The sequence below is a fragment of the Hemitrygon akajei genome, chromosome 23 (genome assembly GCF_048418815.1).
Source record: "Hemitrygon akajei chromosome 23, sHemAka1.3, whole genome shotgun sequence".
Classification (NCBI taxonomy): Eukaryota; Metazoa; Chordata; class Chondrichthyes; order Myliobatiformes; family Dasyatidae; genus Hemitrygon; species Hemitrygon akajei.
The window spans coordinates 60,310,443-60,327,753 of record NC_133146.1 but is presented as its reverse complement, the minus strand read 5'-3'; the positions used below and the strand labels follow the sequence as shown (position 1 = coordinate 60,327,753).

The window sequence follows — 17,311 nt, the reverse complement described above, 5'->3', positions numbered from 1 at the left end:
CTTACCCCCAGTTAACCGACTCCAAAGATTCAATATCCATGGGATCTATTGACTGTGGCAATGCTCTATAAAGCATGCTCAGTCTTTCTGTTAGCAATTGGCACAGCGAAGTGTTCTCAGTCAGGCACTTTGCAGCTGCTGGCTCTGGCAAACTAACCAGTAGCATTAGACCCTCAGAAGCTTTAACAACAATTCGACCGTCCTGAAATGCAAATAGGAAAGAAGCGCTTGGGTGTTCTGTTGCTTTATGTAGTTCACATTATTATTAAGTGATTAATTCCAGAGTTTTCTGGAACTATCAATAAAGTGTATTACTACAATAAATCTACTCTTGTATCATAAACCTAAGAGATTCTGCAGAAGCTGGAAATCCAGAACAATACATACAATATGCTGGAGGAACTTAGCAGGTGAGACAGCATCTATGGAACTGAATAAACAGTCGACATTTGGGGCCAAGATTCTTCATCAGGACTAGAGGAGGGAGGAAGATGCCAAAATAAGAAGGTGGAGGGTGTGGAAGGAGGACAAGCTAAAAGGTGAAAGGTGAAGCCAAGTATGTGGGGGAGGTGGAATGAAGTAAGTAGCTGGGAGGTGAGAAGGGCAAAAGGCAAAGGGCAGGAAGAAAAGGAATCTAAATGGGAAGAGTGGACACAAGAAATAGGAGCAGTAGGTCATCTGACCTGTCGAGCTTGCTCCACCATTCAATTATAAAAACTTTTACTATTCGTTTTTATATTTTGTGCTATTTTATTTTCATAATCTATCTTCCCTTCCTTTATTGCTCATTTAGTGGTTCTTTTTTGCTTTTTAAAGTTTTCCCAATCTTCCAGTTTCCCACTGCTCTTGGCGACTTTGTATGCACAAGCCCTTAGTTTGATGCCTTCCTTTATTTCCTTAGTTATCCACAGCTGACTCTCCCCACCATTATTGTCCTTGCTTTTAACTGGAATATACTTTTGTTGAGCACTGTGAAAAATTTCTTCGAAAGTTTTCCATTGTTCCTCAACTGTCCCACAACATAGCCTGTGTTCCCAGTCTACCCTATCCAACTCCTCCCTCATCCCAATACAGTCTCCCTTGTCTAGGCATAACACACTGGTTTTAGATTGAACTACTGCACCTTCCACTTGTATGAGAAACTCAGTTATACTGTGATCACTCTTTCCAAGAGGATCCCTAATTTTACCTGTCTCATTACACAGGACCAGATCTAAGACAGCATCACCCCTTGTAGATTCAGTAACATGCTGTTCATGAAAGCTATCAAGGATGCATTCTATGAAGTCCTCCTCAAGACTGCCTCAATCAACTTGATTCACCCAATCTATGTGCAAGTTAAAGTCCCACATGATAGCTTCTGTTCCATTCTTATATGCGTCAGATTATTGCCTGTGCCACTGTAATGTTATTATTCGGTAGTCTATAGACAACTCCCACCAGTGATATTTTTCTCCACTACTATTCCTTATCTCTTCACAGATGGGTTCAACATTTTGCTCCTTCGATCTTATATCATCTTTTACTATCGTCCTGATAGGTTCACGAGGTTAATTCCCGGGATAGCGGGACTGTCATGTTGAAAGATTGGAGCGACTGGGCTTGTATACACTGGAATTTAGAAGGATGAGCGGGGATCTGATTGAAACATATAAGATTGTTAAGGGATTGGACACGCTAGAAGCAGGAAACATATTCCCAATGTTGGGGGAGTCCAGAACCAGAGGCCACAGTTTAAGAATAAGGGGTAGGCCATTTAGAACGGAGTTGAGGAAAAACTTTTTCACCCAGAGAGTTGTGGATCAATGGAATGCTCTGCCTCAGAAGGCAGTGGAGGCCAATTCTCTGGATGCTTTCAAGAAAGAGTTAGATAGAGCTCTTAAAGATAGTAGAGTCAAAGGATATGGAGAGAAGGCAGGAACAGGGTACTGATTGTGGATGATCAGCCATGATCACATTGAATAGCAGCGCTGGCTCGAAGGGCCCAATGGCTACTCCTGCACCTATTGTCTATTGATCTCATCCTTAGTTAAGAGCACTATCCCACCTCCCTTACCTTCCTGCCTATCCTTCTGTTTTACCTGATATCCTTGGATATTTAATTCACAATCCTCTCCATCCTGCAACTACATTTCTATTATGGCCACTAAATCATACTGATTTGTGCCACAAGTTCACTGACCTTGTTATGAATACTATGGGCATTCAGATAAAGTACCCTTACACTCATTATGCCTTTAAAATCTGGTCATCTTTGTCTCTTACGCACTTGACTTTTCTGCACTCCACCCTTACTTTTCTCTTTTTTAACTTGGATCATGGGAGAAAGGTGAGGAGGGGCATCAGGGGGAGGTGACAGGCAGGTGAGAAAAGGCAAAAGGTCATAGTGTAGAATTTAAGAAGAGGAAAGGGTGAGTGGGAAAAAATTACCGTAAGCTGGAAAAATCGATGTTCATGTCATCAGCTTGGTGGCAACCTGGGCAGAATATGAGGTACTGTTTCTCTAACCTGACAGTGGCCTCATTCTGGCCATGGACCAACATATTGGAACGAGATTGGGGACAGGAATTAGGACAGGTGGTCACAAGGAAACTCCACTTTTTGCCAATGGAGCAGAGGTGCGCAACTAAGCAAATCCTCAATTTACACTGGTTCTGACCAATGTTGAGGAGGCCACATTGGGAGCACCAGATACAGTACTCTTGTATCAACCTTCTTTTAACACATTCTGACATTTTATTATACAGTTGTTGCATGTTTTTAAGGGCACAAAAATTCAATGCCATTAAGTGGCATGTTTTTTTAAGCATTGATGATATATGTGGATGTAGGCAGCTTTTCTCTAAGTTCTGTGGGTACTGATTGCCCTTGCAAATTCAAAGTTCAAAGAAAAATTTATTATCAGATTACATACATGTCATCACATACAACCCTGAGATTCTTTTTCCTGTGGGTTGTATGTACAAGCAATGAAATAGAGATTTTCTAGAAGCAAGTCCAAAAATTCAAATGTTTCCACTGCTACTTCTCCTGTCTGTATGAAATGATGTTTTCATCTTGTTAGGGTTAATGTTAGGGTTAATTCGAGACTGCCATTACAGGTCAGGAGTGGCTCACGTAATGAGAGGGAGGGGGGAGCGAAACTGGGGACCCCGCTACACCGAAACTAACAGTGTCACGCGATTCAGTAAACAAAAGAAACAGGTAACTCGTGAGCATATGGCTGCGGGCCAATAAGATGGACACAAGTGCCCGATATTACCTAATATGTAGCGGGGGGTTGTGCTGGGGGGAAAAGGGATATAAATAAGAGCAGATTGTAAGGGGAAGTCGGAACGCGCCTTCTCCAGCGACTCCGTCGATTCGCTGTACCAGTTACGAATTCTGCAATAAACCTAAGTTTTGTAATATTCCGGTGTTGGTTGTCTCTCTTCCTAAACGAACACAGGGCAGAATTTCAAGCCCAACAATCTTTACATATTTATATAGGTGCAGTGGTATCTCTGTTTAGCTATTTTGCTCACCTTGGACACCATTAAAATCTGATCCTGATCACATCAGAAGTATTACACAATTGTAGCTGTAAATAGACAACAGACACTAGGTGCAGGAGTAGGCCATTCGGGCCTTCTAGCCAGCACTGCCATTCAGTGTGATCATGGCTGATCATTCACAATCAGTACCCCGTTCCTGCCTTCTCCCCATATCTCTTGACTCCGCTATCTTTAAGAGCTGTATCTAACTCTTTCTTGAAAGCATCCAGAGAATTGGCCTCCACTGCCTTCTGAGGCACAGCATTCCATAGATCCACAACTCTCTGGGTGAAAAAGTTTTTTCTGAACTCCTAAACTTTTTCCTAAATGAAATCAGTTCATAAAGAGTTTCCCTCAGGATCAATAAAGTATATAATAAAGTATGTCTGTCTGTCAAAAGAATACCTACCGGGCTTTTACTCAGATTTATCAATGAATTCACCAAGTTATAGTCTTGATTTTGACAGTGATCAGTTGTAGCAATTACGTGTGGAGAGAGGACCATCTCATTAAATGATGCAGACAGATCAGTACTCTGCTGAGATGATCCACTACTGCTGTCCAGGGGGCTGGTTACAGCTCCACAGGTGGCACTGCAAAGTCCCGTACTTATCTCAGCTTCAAGAGATTGGGCCTGTTCACTGTCTGACGATACACCTCTGTTTGTGACTGTTTTGTTTGCAACATCTCCCGTTGTTTGCCGTGGTTTTGTAATTCCTGCATCTCTTGGAGATTTATTCTGAAAGAAGAAAAGATTTGGTTTTATAACTATAACTTTAAGGGAGAACTCAGGAAAGCTAGAAAAGAATTTAAGGCACTAATTTGTTCATTTTACACAAGTAAAACAACAGTTACTTGCAACTATTATGATGACAATATATTCTTGCAGAACAGCAGTATACTTCTCGAAAAATACTGACAGATCACAGTGAAAGAGGCAGATTTGGAAAGAATTAAGAGATAAGCTGATTTGAAAAGGGATTGCTTGTCTTCTGTAGCAATTATGTACTGATATTAGGTAGCGTATATAGCACAGAAACAAGCTATTCATCTTAACAGAACTGCAGCAAAGAGCCTTTTCCTACTATTTGTCTTTTATCCAGTCTGCACTCTTATAGAATTACATTTTTGCTCCAATTTTACTGATGTTAAAAATTTGCTTTGCTAAGTTTCAGACATCAACTACTCACAAACTTCATAATTGATCAGTGAGTAGATAAATATGATTTCTCCCAAATTCCCACTGAAGTTATTAGTGTTTATAGATGATTTTGTTAATCCACAGTGGTGCAAGTTAATAAGATTAATGACAGAATTGGACCTCAGTAGTGACACTATCATGTCATATCTGTGTAAATTTTGGGCCATGATATTGTGAAACAGTGAATCACTGCTTTAGAATATCTGAATAGAATGCACTGTTCAACTGAGCCTTATTTTTTACTTTATTTTATTTATTTTGAGATACAGCACAGTACAGGTCCTTCTAGGCAATGATCCGCTCTGCCCAACAACCCACCCTAATTACAGGACGATTTACAATGACTAGTTAACCTACTAACTGGTACGTCTTTGGACTATAGAGGGGAGACCAGAGCATGTGGGGGAAATCCACATGCTCATGGGAAGGATGTACCAACGTTTTACAGAGGATGCTGGAAATGAACTCCAAACCCTGTAGCTCTGAGCTGTAGTAGCATTGCATTAATTGTTATGCCCCAATACCAGAAACTCCTTGTGGAAAATGCTGAGGTCTATGAAGTTGTAAAGGGATGAATGTGTGAAAGGTAATTATTGCTCATCAGATTCAACAGAAAGCAATAGGGTCAAATAAATGTGGAAAGTCCATTAGCAAACTGGAACAAAAGCACTTCACAGTACAGCTGTCATATTACCCAGTAATAAGAAGCTTAGAGTCAGAAGAGTAATGATTCAACTGCAAAAAGCAGTAAGAAACAGAAATAACCATTGTTTGGTTGATAAGAATAGCTGGAATGCTGCAAAATTTTTTCATAATGAAGTCACATTGCCAATTTGCTGATTCTCATTTTTTTAATAAAAAAACTTCTTAAAATCCATATGTTATTGATTCTAACTTAACAAGCCTAAACAAAATTAACATTGAGGACATGTTTGCCTAACAGATTACAACTGACTGTCTTGCTCAGCAATTTCACAGAATGTTAAACAATAGCTTTATTTGGAGTAGAATAGAGGTTAATGCAGAAGGAAAAGTTGATATTCTTCCCTTTAAAAGGAATATTCCTGAATTTCAGTGATTAGGATTGGGATATTATTGACCTTCAACGTAATCTTTTATGTTGCTGAGCAAATTACTAGATCTATTGATTCCAATTTTATTATATGGAAAAACTACACAAGTTCTGAGTTCCTGGTGTAACATTATAATATACCGTAGATTCCGGATTTTAAGCCGCTACTTTTTTCCCACATTTTGAACAGCTTTGAACTTTGCGGCCTATAATCCGGAGCGGCTAATGCATGATTTTTTTTCATGCCGCCTCGTAAACATTTTGCCTCATAACAGTAGACCAATAAAATTGATGAGTAGTTCACAGAGGTCCAATGAAATTGTACGATAAATCAAGCGCACTTTCACAATTAAATTATTGTAAATCAGTCATTTGTACTCACCCTCATCAACATGGAAAACACTCGAAGCATTGTGCTGCCTTATGGCATACTTAGTTTATAATATTTTCGCTTAGTAATTCATTTTCTAGTTAAAGTTAGAAGAGTTTTAACTATATTTGTTTTCTGTACTACATCGCGGGATGCTATGACGTCACACCCGGTTTCGCGGTGTCTTGTGGGAAAATGCCGGTTTGCGATAAACGGAAAGGAGGGGGGGGGAGCGCATTACGCGAGCGGCTTTGGATCTGAGCGAACGCTGCTTTTAAGTTAAAGGTGATCAATAACTTTTCCTGGTAGGCTGTAGTATATATATTTTTTACCAGTCGTTAGGAGATATTGGAATGTTGTTCAGTAAAGAAGTATACGCAACGTATTTAAAAGTAGCCGCGTTACGGGCACGGTTCGAAAAAAAGCATTTGCAATATGTATTTGTTTTTGTTACCATATGGATTTAATTAAAAGTTAAAAAATCCTCACGTGTAATATCTTTCTGTGTAAATATCTCATATTACAACGTGGGACACCTGCGGCCGAAAATCCGGTGCGGCCTAAAATCCGGTGCGGCCTTTACAATTAAAAAATTGATTTTATTTCTAAAATTAGAGCCAGCGGCTTTTAATCAGGTGCGCTCTGTAGTCCGAAATCTACGGTAGAAAATTATAAGTAGTTAACTAAAGCAACAACATTATACATTTTAAAAATGTATAATGCAGGACGGTAGAAAATACATACCTCAAGAAAGAAGTTAACCAAGTATGGGTCTTGTTTTAATTTTGCACAAACAATACAGAGGAATTGTATTTCCTCATTTTCTGTCGGGGCAGCAAGAACTTCACCACAAAGTCTAATTAATTTCTGAAAAAAAAAATAGCAGAAAAGTGGAAACTTTATAAATACATCCAACCACTTGACCGCCACCTCCCTAAAAATACCTAACACAGTATGTTGCTTGAAAAACCATGGACATCTGTGTATGTCTTGGAAGACTTTCTAAATAGTTTGTGCAGGTTTGGCATGGCACCAAAAATTTTGACAAACTTTGATATACAGTGGAGGAAATGCCAATATCCAGGAATGGAAGGTGGTGGGTACAGCCCAGTCAATCACAGGCAAAGCCTGCCCCACAACGAGCCTATTTACATGGAGCGTTGCCACAGCAAAGCAGCTCCCACCCTCAGATACTCCACATCTGGAGTACTGCACACAGTTCTGGTTGCCTCATTATAGGAAGAACGTTGAAGCTTTGGAGAGAATTCCAGGATGCTGCCTGGATTAAAGGGCATGTACTATAATGAAAGCTTGGACAAACTTGGGTTGTTTTCTCTGGAGTGGTGGAGAATGAAGGGAGATCTGATTAGAGGTTTATAAGATTATGACAGACATAGATAGCATAGTCATCCAATATCTTTTTTCCTGAAGGTTGAAATGTCTAATACCAGAGGTCATACATTTCAGGAGAAAGGGGGTAATTTCAATGGAGAAGTGAGGAGCAAGACTTTATTTTATATACATAGAGTGGTGGGTGCCTGGAGTGCACTGCCTGTGGAGTTGGCAGAGGCAGAAATATTAGAGACTCAAAAGGGGCGTTTAGACACATGATTGTGAAGAAAATGTAAGAATATAGGCATTGTGTAGGCAGAAAAGATTAGTTTAGTTAGCCATTTGATTACCAATTTAATTGGTTCAGTACAACATTGTGGGGCAAGGGGTTGTTCATGTGCTGTATTGTTCTATGGACTCAAGGACCCTCACCATCCAGATCATGCTGTCTTCTCACTACTACCAGTGGTTTTTTCCCCTCATTTGCATAATTTGTTTTATTTTGTACATTGGCTGTTTGTTGGTCTTTATAGTTCTTCATAAATTATATTGTATTTCTTTATTTCTCTGTAAATGCCTGCAAGAAATTAACCTTAAGTTGTGTATGGTAACATATACATTCTTTGATAATAGATTTTACTTTGACTTTGATATCTACCTAGTTCAATTCCCGATTCATTCTTAGTTAACCAATTCAGTACACCAATGAAAATTAACATATCTTATCGAACTTAAAAATGTTCATCAGTCTTCTTATTTGATGTTATTCTATATAGTGACAGGAAAGCAGACTTCATCTCTCTTTTTCCTGGACTTAAGTTATGCTGATAGTTCATCTCATCTATGCCAGGATCTATGGGTACACTGAAGAGGAATCATTTTCCTTGTGCAAATATGAAGCCAATAACAGAATCAGATTTATTACCATGGGCAGTACTGTAGAATATGTTGTTTTGTGGCAGCAGTACAGTGTAAAAACATAAAGATCTGTAAATTACAAAATTAAATAAACAATACAAAGAAAGGGAAAAATAAGATAGTGTTCATGGACCATTCAGAAATCTGATGAAGGGGAAGAAGTTGTGAAATTGTTGAGTCTTCAAGCTCCTGTATCTCCTCTTTAATGGTAGTAATGAGAAGAGGGCAAGTCCCAGATGTTGAAAGTCCTTAACGATAGATGCCACCTTTGTGAGACACCACCATTTTCAACTGACAAATGCTTTCGATCATCTTTTTTTTTAAGTACTCATGTAAACATAGAGATTCTTCACAGGAACCTTAACTGCAGGACACATCTTTGCATTGTGTCAGTATTGAACTTACATACTGAATTATAGGGAAACATTGAATAGGTTAGGACTTTTTTCCCTGGAGCATATACAGAATGTTATGTAACGCTATCAAATTTGATAAAAGTACATAGAATTATGAGGGGAACAGATAGGGTAAGTGCAAGCATGCTTTTCCACTGAGGGTGGGTGAGACTACAACTAGAGGTCATGGGTTAAGGGTGAAAAGTGAAATTTTTAAGGGGAACATGAGGGGGAAGTTCTTAACTCAAAAGCTGGTGAGAGTGTGGAACGAGCTGCCAACAGAATTGGTGGATACAGGTTCAATTTCAGTGTTTAAGAAAAGTTTAGGTAAGTACTTGGATGGGAGGGGTATGGAGAGCTTTTGTCCAGGTGCAAATTGATGGGACTAACAGAATAATAGTTTGGCATGGACTAGATGGGCCAAAAGGCCTGTTTCTATGCTGTAGTGCTCTGTGACACTGTTAACATCCCGAGTATAAGAAATGGACTGAAGCAGGAAGCTCAATTTTTGCCAAAATCTGGAACCGCCCAACCCCAACCATAACAAGTAATGAGATTTAGCTCTTCACAGAATAGTCCACTTGGGATTCAGGTGATTTGTAGAACTTAGCTCTTCACTGGATAAAGCAATTAAATAACAAGCTCACGGCTAGCTGGAGGTGATTCTTTGTAAGTCCACAGACAACATGGAAAAGTACTTCTGCCAGCTACCTTATAGATTTTTTTCTTTTATAGTATTCTGCATTCAAGTTAGACACGCATGCCAAAATTACATGATAGAATTTCTACAACCATGCAAGATATTTGGTATGATACAGAAATTGTCACCTGTCAGCTTTACATGGCAATAAACAAATCATACCTGGACAGGTTTGTGAACATTTATGTGCGGTAGCAAGGGTTGCTTGATCCTTCCTAGTAATTTTGTATAGAAAATCAAGACCTGCTGTTTCATTCCAGGTGGGCACTAACAAACATAGAAAGAAAAATTATAAGCCCATTAGGAAAATATAATTCAACCAAATCACTAAAATTCCAAAATTTTAGTAAAATGCACATATAATTAACTGGAATGGGCACAGTGCTTTTTTCCCCCAATAATTCAGTGATGAAATAATTGTGATTTGCTTTAATTTTAAGGTCTGCAAATAATTTTAAGGCTTTGTATCAACTTTTGTAACAAATTTTCCCAAATGGCTGTGAGAATGGTGTCTCACTGTGGACAAGACCGAAGAGATGAATGTGGACTTTAGGAAGGTGCAGGCTGATCACTCCTCATTGCACGTACACAGCTCCTCTGTGGAGATGGTTAAAAACACCCGAGTTTCTGGGAGTGTACATAACGTACGATCTCACCTGGTCTCACAACACCACCTCTTTGGTCAATAAAGTACAGCAGTGTCTCCACTTCCTGAGGATATTGAGGTGAGTGAGGCTCCCCGCCCCCCACCATGTTAACCAACTTTTACAGGAGCACCATCGAGAGCATCCTGACCAGCTGCATCACTGTCTGGTCATGGTGTCTCCCTTACACCCACTGGAGATTTTTATCAGGAGCATGCAGGGCCCTTAGCATTGATCCCTCAATTCTGTCCAGCAATCTTTTTGACCTCACTACTATCAGGAAGAAGGTACCATTGCATTAAGGCAAGAACTGTTAGGATGGGGAACAGCCTCCTGCCCTGAAGACTACTGAACTCCCTGTTCCCTGTCACCATGTATGAATCTCATGTATTTAGTGTTAGTAGCGTTACACGGTTTACTTTTTAACTTGTACTGTACATCCATCTTACTATTTGTTAAAGTAATATTACCACAGATAAATTGTGTTACATGTGTGGGTTTATATGTACAGTGTTTTGTGCACCCAGTCCAAAGGAAAGTTTGGCTGTATACATGTGTACAGTAGAATGAAAATAAACTAAACTTGAACTCAAAGACACTGAGATTCAGCAATAGACAACTTGCTCTCTTCAAATTATGTCTTGGAACCCATTACATTAGGTCTATAAAACAGATCAATTACTAACCAAATACTTATTCCTAATAGTTTGAGTCAAGTATTTTTAAATTAAAAAGTGCTTTAAAGCCCATAATATCAGTTGATTCTATAAGTTTCTAAGTGCGCTTGTCCATTCAGGTTTCAGTATTAGCTTGGAAACTAAATGCAGACACGTAAAGGTCAACTTAAATTCAGTGCTTAAAAGGAAAAGACTTGATAATACATTATAAACACAAGAGATTCTGCAGAAAATCCAAAGCCACACACACAAAATACTGGAGGAACTCAGGTGGTCAGGCAGCATCCACGGAAATGAATAAACAATTGACGTTAAGGGTATTCCTCCAAGAGGACCACAACCATGTCGTAGTGTTTGGAGGCATGCATCCCTCAATGACCCAGAGAGCTATGTTGGCTGGAGTCAGGGCCTTGTGCCTTTACTCTTGGTAGAGTCACCCATGCCAAACAGGTCAAAGGGTAGAGGCCAGACTAAGAGTGGCTCACTGGTCCTGCAGCTTTAGGGGTTCGGCTCAGGGCTAACAATCCTGACCGGTGAAAAAGAAAAATTGTTATGGAAACAGCAATGAAGAATCCTTCTATATCCGTGCGCAATTGTATGGACCCTGAACCACACCTGGGGCACAATAGAGAATATGGGCAAGGTTAGACAGTTATAGATGACCTTCATTGCTGCCCAAAATGTCAGCAGCATAACAGGCAGAACATAAGTTAGTTAGGGGTTTCGGCCTGAAATGTCAACTGTTTGTTAATTTCAATAGACGCTGACCTGTTGTGTTCCTCCAACATTTTGTTTGTGTTGCTCTAGATGATACATTTCTATCCTGAGTAAACTGAAAAGAGAGAAAAACAAAGCAGACCATTGCAATCCTGCAATGACTATATATTCAAAAGCTATATCTACTGTCAATATTTATTACATTGAAAACCTTACAAAAATTTTAATATCCTACAACTGTGTTTCTGACTAAAAGAAAGAATGCAGCATGAAACATACATCAGCTTTTCCTAATGTGTACAGCGTTTCCAAAATCTTGTGATGGAGTAAGTACTCCATACAAGGCCCAGTCTCCCCAGATTCCCTTTCATGTTCTTCCTGAACTAAAATATCGAGCATCTGATCCAGATGTGATGGGATGTTTGTATCTGTTACAGGAGCTTTATCATCTGTTGAGAAAACACATTAAAAAAATCATGATTTATTATCAATATTACTGCATTTCAACAGACCAATGAAATAGCAAAACTATTCAAAGTTTGGTATCTACTTTTGATATCAATCTTGTCAATAATTATACTTATATTAACAACGGGAAAGAATCTGTAGAATTCACTGCCATGGACAGCTGTGGAGGCCAAGTCATGGAGTATATTTAAAGCAGAGGTTGATAGGTTCTTAGTTGGTGAGAGCATCATAGGTTACAGGGAAAAGGCAGGAGAATGGAATAATAAATCAGCCATAATGGAATGGTGGAACAGACTTGATGGGCCAAATGGCCTAGTTCTTCTTTTGTCTTATGGTCTTAAGGAATTAAATAATACTGATTAAGTAGTGACTTATTTTATTCAGAGTAGATTCAAAACCCCAGCAACCCTGTCCTACTCTCGTGTCATACAATGTTCAAGATATCTTGTTCTTTAACCACTATTGTTGAGTACTGTGGCTGACATGCCATCATGTAATAGCCTCAGTCCACTATATCTAATGCCTTTGTCAAATCTATGAAAACCAGGTACAAGGGTTGCCTTTGTTTATGTTATATTTCCTGTTATTGGTGTACTGTGAAGATCATGTCTGCGGTACCTCTTGATGGGTGGAAACTACACTGTGATTCAGGAAGTACTTCTTCAGATAGCAGAAGGAGTCACGCAAACACTTTGACCACTGTTGACACTAACCACAGCCACCACTTACTCATGTCCACAGTACACCAGAATATGTGGATCCCAGAACAGCCTCTACAGCCACCTGATTACCCACCAACAGGATCACCTCCGAGAACATCTTACTTGACCAGTGATTGCACCATAGTTCTTTAACCACAGATAAATTAAACTACATTCAAATGTTAGGCAATGTATGCTTGCACAAAGCGAAAGCTTAGCCAATGGGGTTAGAAGGATATCAGCAAATAAAGATCAAACTACATTTAAAAAATAAATACTACTAACAGCAGGCTGTCAATTATTTAATGCTAAATCATTCTAATATGATAAAACCAGCATCATATTTGAATACTAGGCTTACTCTGGTAAAATCATGGAAATTCTAGCCATGAGTAAAGCTCGGGAAAGGGGACACAAAGTCTATCAGGTAGTTAATATCAAAGAGAAACACCACAAGAGGCAAAAAAAGATTACATCTGACCGTGTCCATTAACAGAGATAAACAGTTGATAGACAAGATTGCAGGTCTAAGACTACCATATGTGTTGTCAAATGAAGAGATCACGAACTGATTGAATGACAGAAAACATTGTAGCTGACACATCAGACCTGGTACAAGATCCCTGATCCACTGAATATTATAGGGAAAAACTATATGACAAAGGGAAAGGTGTTCATTCATAATGAGCTGTATCATATGACATGGGTGATCATGGCCTCATGACCATGATTGTTCTTGGCAAATTTTTCTCCAGAAGTGGATTGCCATTACCTTCCTCTGGGCAGTGCGTTAACAAAATGGGTGACCACAGCCATTATCAATACTCTTCAGAGATGGTCTGCCTAGTGAAAGTGGTCACAAAACCAGGACTTGTGATATGTACCAACTACTCATACAATGATCGACCATTTGCTCCTATGGCTTCATGTGACCCTGATTCCAGGGAGGGGTTGCTAAGCAAGTGCTAACCCTAACCCTTGCCCAAGGGTGACCTGCAGCTTGCAGAGGGAAAGAGCACCTTCCTTTGGTAGGGATGTCTCTCCACTCTAAGGGGAAGGCATCTCACCTTCTACAACTGATTCTGCTTAATTTAATGCTTTAATTATTTTAATTCTTTCAGCAACTACTCAGTATTATTCATATTTAAAAGTATTCAAGAATCAACTGGAAGCCCTGCCATTAGTTGGGTCACACCGCTTAAGTCTCGGACACTTTGGGTTGGCAACACAGATCCTTTGTATCTGGACGGGAAAAAATATAGACATGAAAGACTTCGAGCGGTGATCCCAGACAGTGGGTGAGATTAGCAAGATTCAATAGTACATTTCATGTCAATAGTCCAGTCCTGAGGAAAGGTCATGGCCCTTGAAACATTAACTGTTTTCTACCCTCCACAACACTACCCATCTGAACTTCGTAACACATCTAAATTGGGAGTTGGAATGACAAGCAGCAAGAACCTTTCCATAAGTTTGAGACTTGTCAGCCTGGCCATTCATACAAAAACTCTATGCTTCAGAGTCTCCAGTCAGACATTTCATCATTTACTAACTTGTCTCAGGCATGCTATTAACAAGTTCAATGCACAAGCTTTCTCATCTATTTAATTTAATTACTATTAATCAAAAATAGAATTTGACAGCCTCCTACCTGTTGTTTCAATATAATAATGGGTAATAGCTTTCCAATGATACACAAAGTCTTCTTGCAGAGGAAGAGAAGGAGCGAGCTATAAAATTCAAGAGAAAATTTAGACAGCAGTTTAGACTTGTTTGAAGTTAAAAATTTGATTAATAATTATTCTTATGTTACATGCATTTCTTCACATTTATCAATCATTTAATTCAGTATTGAAATGGAGACAAATCTGAAGATTAAAGAAATTCACTGTATTTTGGATCAATGACAGTTATATTGCAGTACCAATAATTATTGCTTACATTAAAATGAGTTACTATGCAAATGAAGAGTTATTAATTTTCTCATATCAGTGACAAGTGCTGACACATGAAAATAAAACTAGTTGCTGAAATTCTGAAATAAATGCCAACACTCAACAGGTCAGAGAGCATCTACGGGAAGGAAAACAGTGTGAACCTTTCAGGACAAAGACCCCTCCAGCACGTATTTTGTTTATTAACATGCACAAATGCAAATTTCAAGTACTTTATTGCATTCACGTTCATGTTTCTACTAATGAGCAAACACTGCTTTCCAGAATCACATTATCTCGAACTGAAATTTTATATAGGGAGCCAGGAACAAATGGAACTGTCTGTAAAATGGGATAGAGTGGGAAAAAATACTGGAATGGAGCATAAAAAGTTTCCCCAGTTCTTCAGATTGGAAGTCTTGGAAATGCACTGTCCATCAGAAATTTGGACGCTATAATTCTATAATGGGCAACAAAAAAAAAACCCAGAAACATGAGAACGAGGTTTTGCCAACAAAGTTTCTGAGGATGAGACAGAGAATGAGAGTGGAAGAAATATGAAAAGATAGCACTTTGAAACAATGAAAGGGCAAGCAGCATTTTGTTTATGAAGCAAAGGGAGGTTCATTGAAAAACTGAATGGTCAGGTTGATGCTAAAAGTAGAAGGCAAAAGAAATTTGTTGTTCCTCTCCTCGCCTTGGGTGGCAGCCTTGCTGTTTCTCTCACATCTGTCCGTTTTTTATGATGCTTAACCCAACATGGATGGAAAGCATGCAAGGAGCAGGCCGGGTTCGAACCCGGGACCAGTCACCTTGAAGTCCAGTGCGGATGCCACTACACTATCGGCTGGCGCACAATTCTTTAAAAGAAGGATAAGTTGGTAAAACTTTTAAAAAGTATAAAGATTCATGGACTTTGTTAATTGGGTTAAGGATAGCTAAAGAAGAAACTTCTGACAGACAGTCATCAACCTGAAATATTGTTTCCTCATCTTTTATCATTGTAGTCATCTATCATAGCTTTTCCATAGTATCTGATGAATGTTTCCAGCATTCTCTATTTTTATTTTGAATTGCTAATATCTACATTATCCAGGGTACTAAAGGCATGTGTGAACCAGCTATCTGGTATTTTGCAGCACCTTTCCAATCAGAGTCGGAGTCAGGAAAAGATACTGGTGCTATGGAAGACTTTCTGCTTGGTTCCTGTACCCAAGAAGGTGACTCCATCTGAACTTAAGGATTACAGCCCAATTGTCCTCGCATCTCATGTGATGAAGGTGCTGGAGAGGGTGGCCCTGACTTACATTGGACAGCAGCTGAGATCTTCATTGGACCCTCTACAGTTTGCCTACCAGCATCATGTGGGAGTGGATGATGTCATCACCTACCTGTTGCAGAGTTCACTCCCACCTGGATGATGTCATCACCTACCTGGAGCAGAGAGCTCACTCCCACCTGGATGATGTCATCACCTACCTGGATGATGACATCACCTACCTGGAGCAGAGAGCTCACTCCCACCTGGATGATGACATCACCTACCTGGAGCAGAGAGCTCACTCCCACCTGGATGATGACATCACCTACCTGGAGCAGAGAGCTCACTCCCACCTGGATGATGACATCACCTACCTGGAGCAGAGAGTTCACTCCCACCTGGATGATGACATCACCTACCTGGAGCAGAGAGCTCACTCCCACCTGGATGATGACATCACCTACCTGGAGCAGAGAGCTCACTCCCACCTGGATGATGCTGGTGGTATTGTGAGAATCACTTTTTTTGGTTTCTCTAGTGCCTTCAATGCAATCCAGCCACTTCTTCTGAACAAGAAGCTGCAAGGGATGGGTGGAGAAAATCCACTATCTCCTGCATTTCTGACTACCTGACAGTTAGACCCCAGTTTGTATGGCTGGATAGTTCTCTGCCTGAGATGGTGGTGAGTGGCACTGTAGCACCACAAGGGACTGTCCTGTCTCCGTTTCTGTACACACTGTACACCTTGGACTTTCAGTGCAACTCTGACTCTTGTCACCTGCAGAAGTTCTCTGATGACTCTGAAGTGTCTGGGTGTATCAGAGATGGGCAGGAGTTGGAGTACAGAGAACTGGTGGACAAGTATGTGGAGTACTTCAGGAGGAATCACCTGCTCCTGAATGTGGTGAAAACCAGGGAGTTGGTGATAGATTTTAGGAGGAAGAGGACTGTGATGAGCCCTGTGTACATTCTGGGAGAAGAAGTTGCAGTGGTGAAGGAGTACAAATACTTGGCTGTTCACCCCGACAACAGACTTAACTGGAAAACCAACACCTAAGCTATTTACAAGAAAGGGATGAGCAGGCTCTGTTTTCTAAGAATTATTTGCATGCACTTATTAGGGATAGTCAGCTGGGTTGTGCTGGAGAGGGCCAATGTCACAAATCTGAGCTTTTGAAGAAATAATGAAGTGAAGAGGTTGGACAGTGAATGTTGTCTACGTGGACTTTATTAAGTATGGTAGGCTGGCTCAGAAGATCAAACATGTGGGATCCATGGAGGTTTTGTAAATTGTATTCAAAATTGGCTTGGCCATAGGACATAAAGGGTAGGGGTGAGGAGGTGTTTTTCTGACTGGAGGTTGATGACCAGGAGTGTTCCATAAAGAA

General features: G+C 39.9%; 1 protein-coding gene across 1 annotated transcript in view; it reads right to left on the bottom strand.

Moving 5' to 3' along the window:
* Nucleotides 1-17,311, bottom strand: part of fhip2a (FHF complex subunit HOOK interacting protein 2) — an 89,835-nt gene that overhangs the window by 37,931 nt on the left and 34,593 nt on the right. The window contains exons 2-7 of the mRNA XM_073027811.1: nucleotides 14,380-14,458; nucleotides 11,839-12,008; nucleotides 9,684-9,788; nucleotides 6,921-7,043; nucleotides 3,943-4,272; nucleotides 6-202 (exon numbers count right to left, since the gene is read on the bottom strand). Of these exons, the coding sequence (XP_072883912.1) occupies nucleotides 6-202; nucleotides 3,943-4,272; nucleotides 6,921-7,043; nucleotides 9,684-9,788; nucleotides 11,839-12,008; nucleotides 14,380-14,458 (1,004 nt within the window). The remainder of the gene's footprint in view (nucleotides 1-5; nucleotides 203-3,942; nucleotides 4,273-6,920; nucleotides 7,044-9,683; nucleotides 9,789-11,838; nucleotides 12,009-14,379; nucleotides 14,459-17,311) is intronic.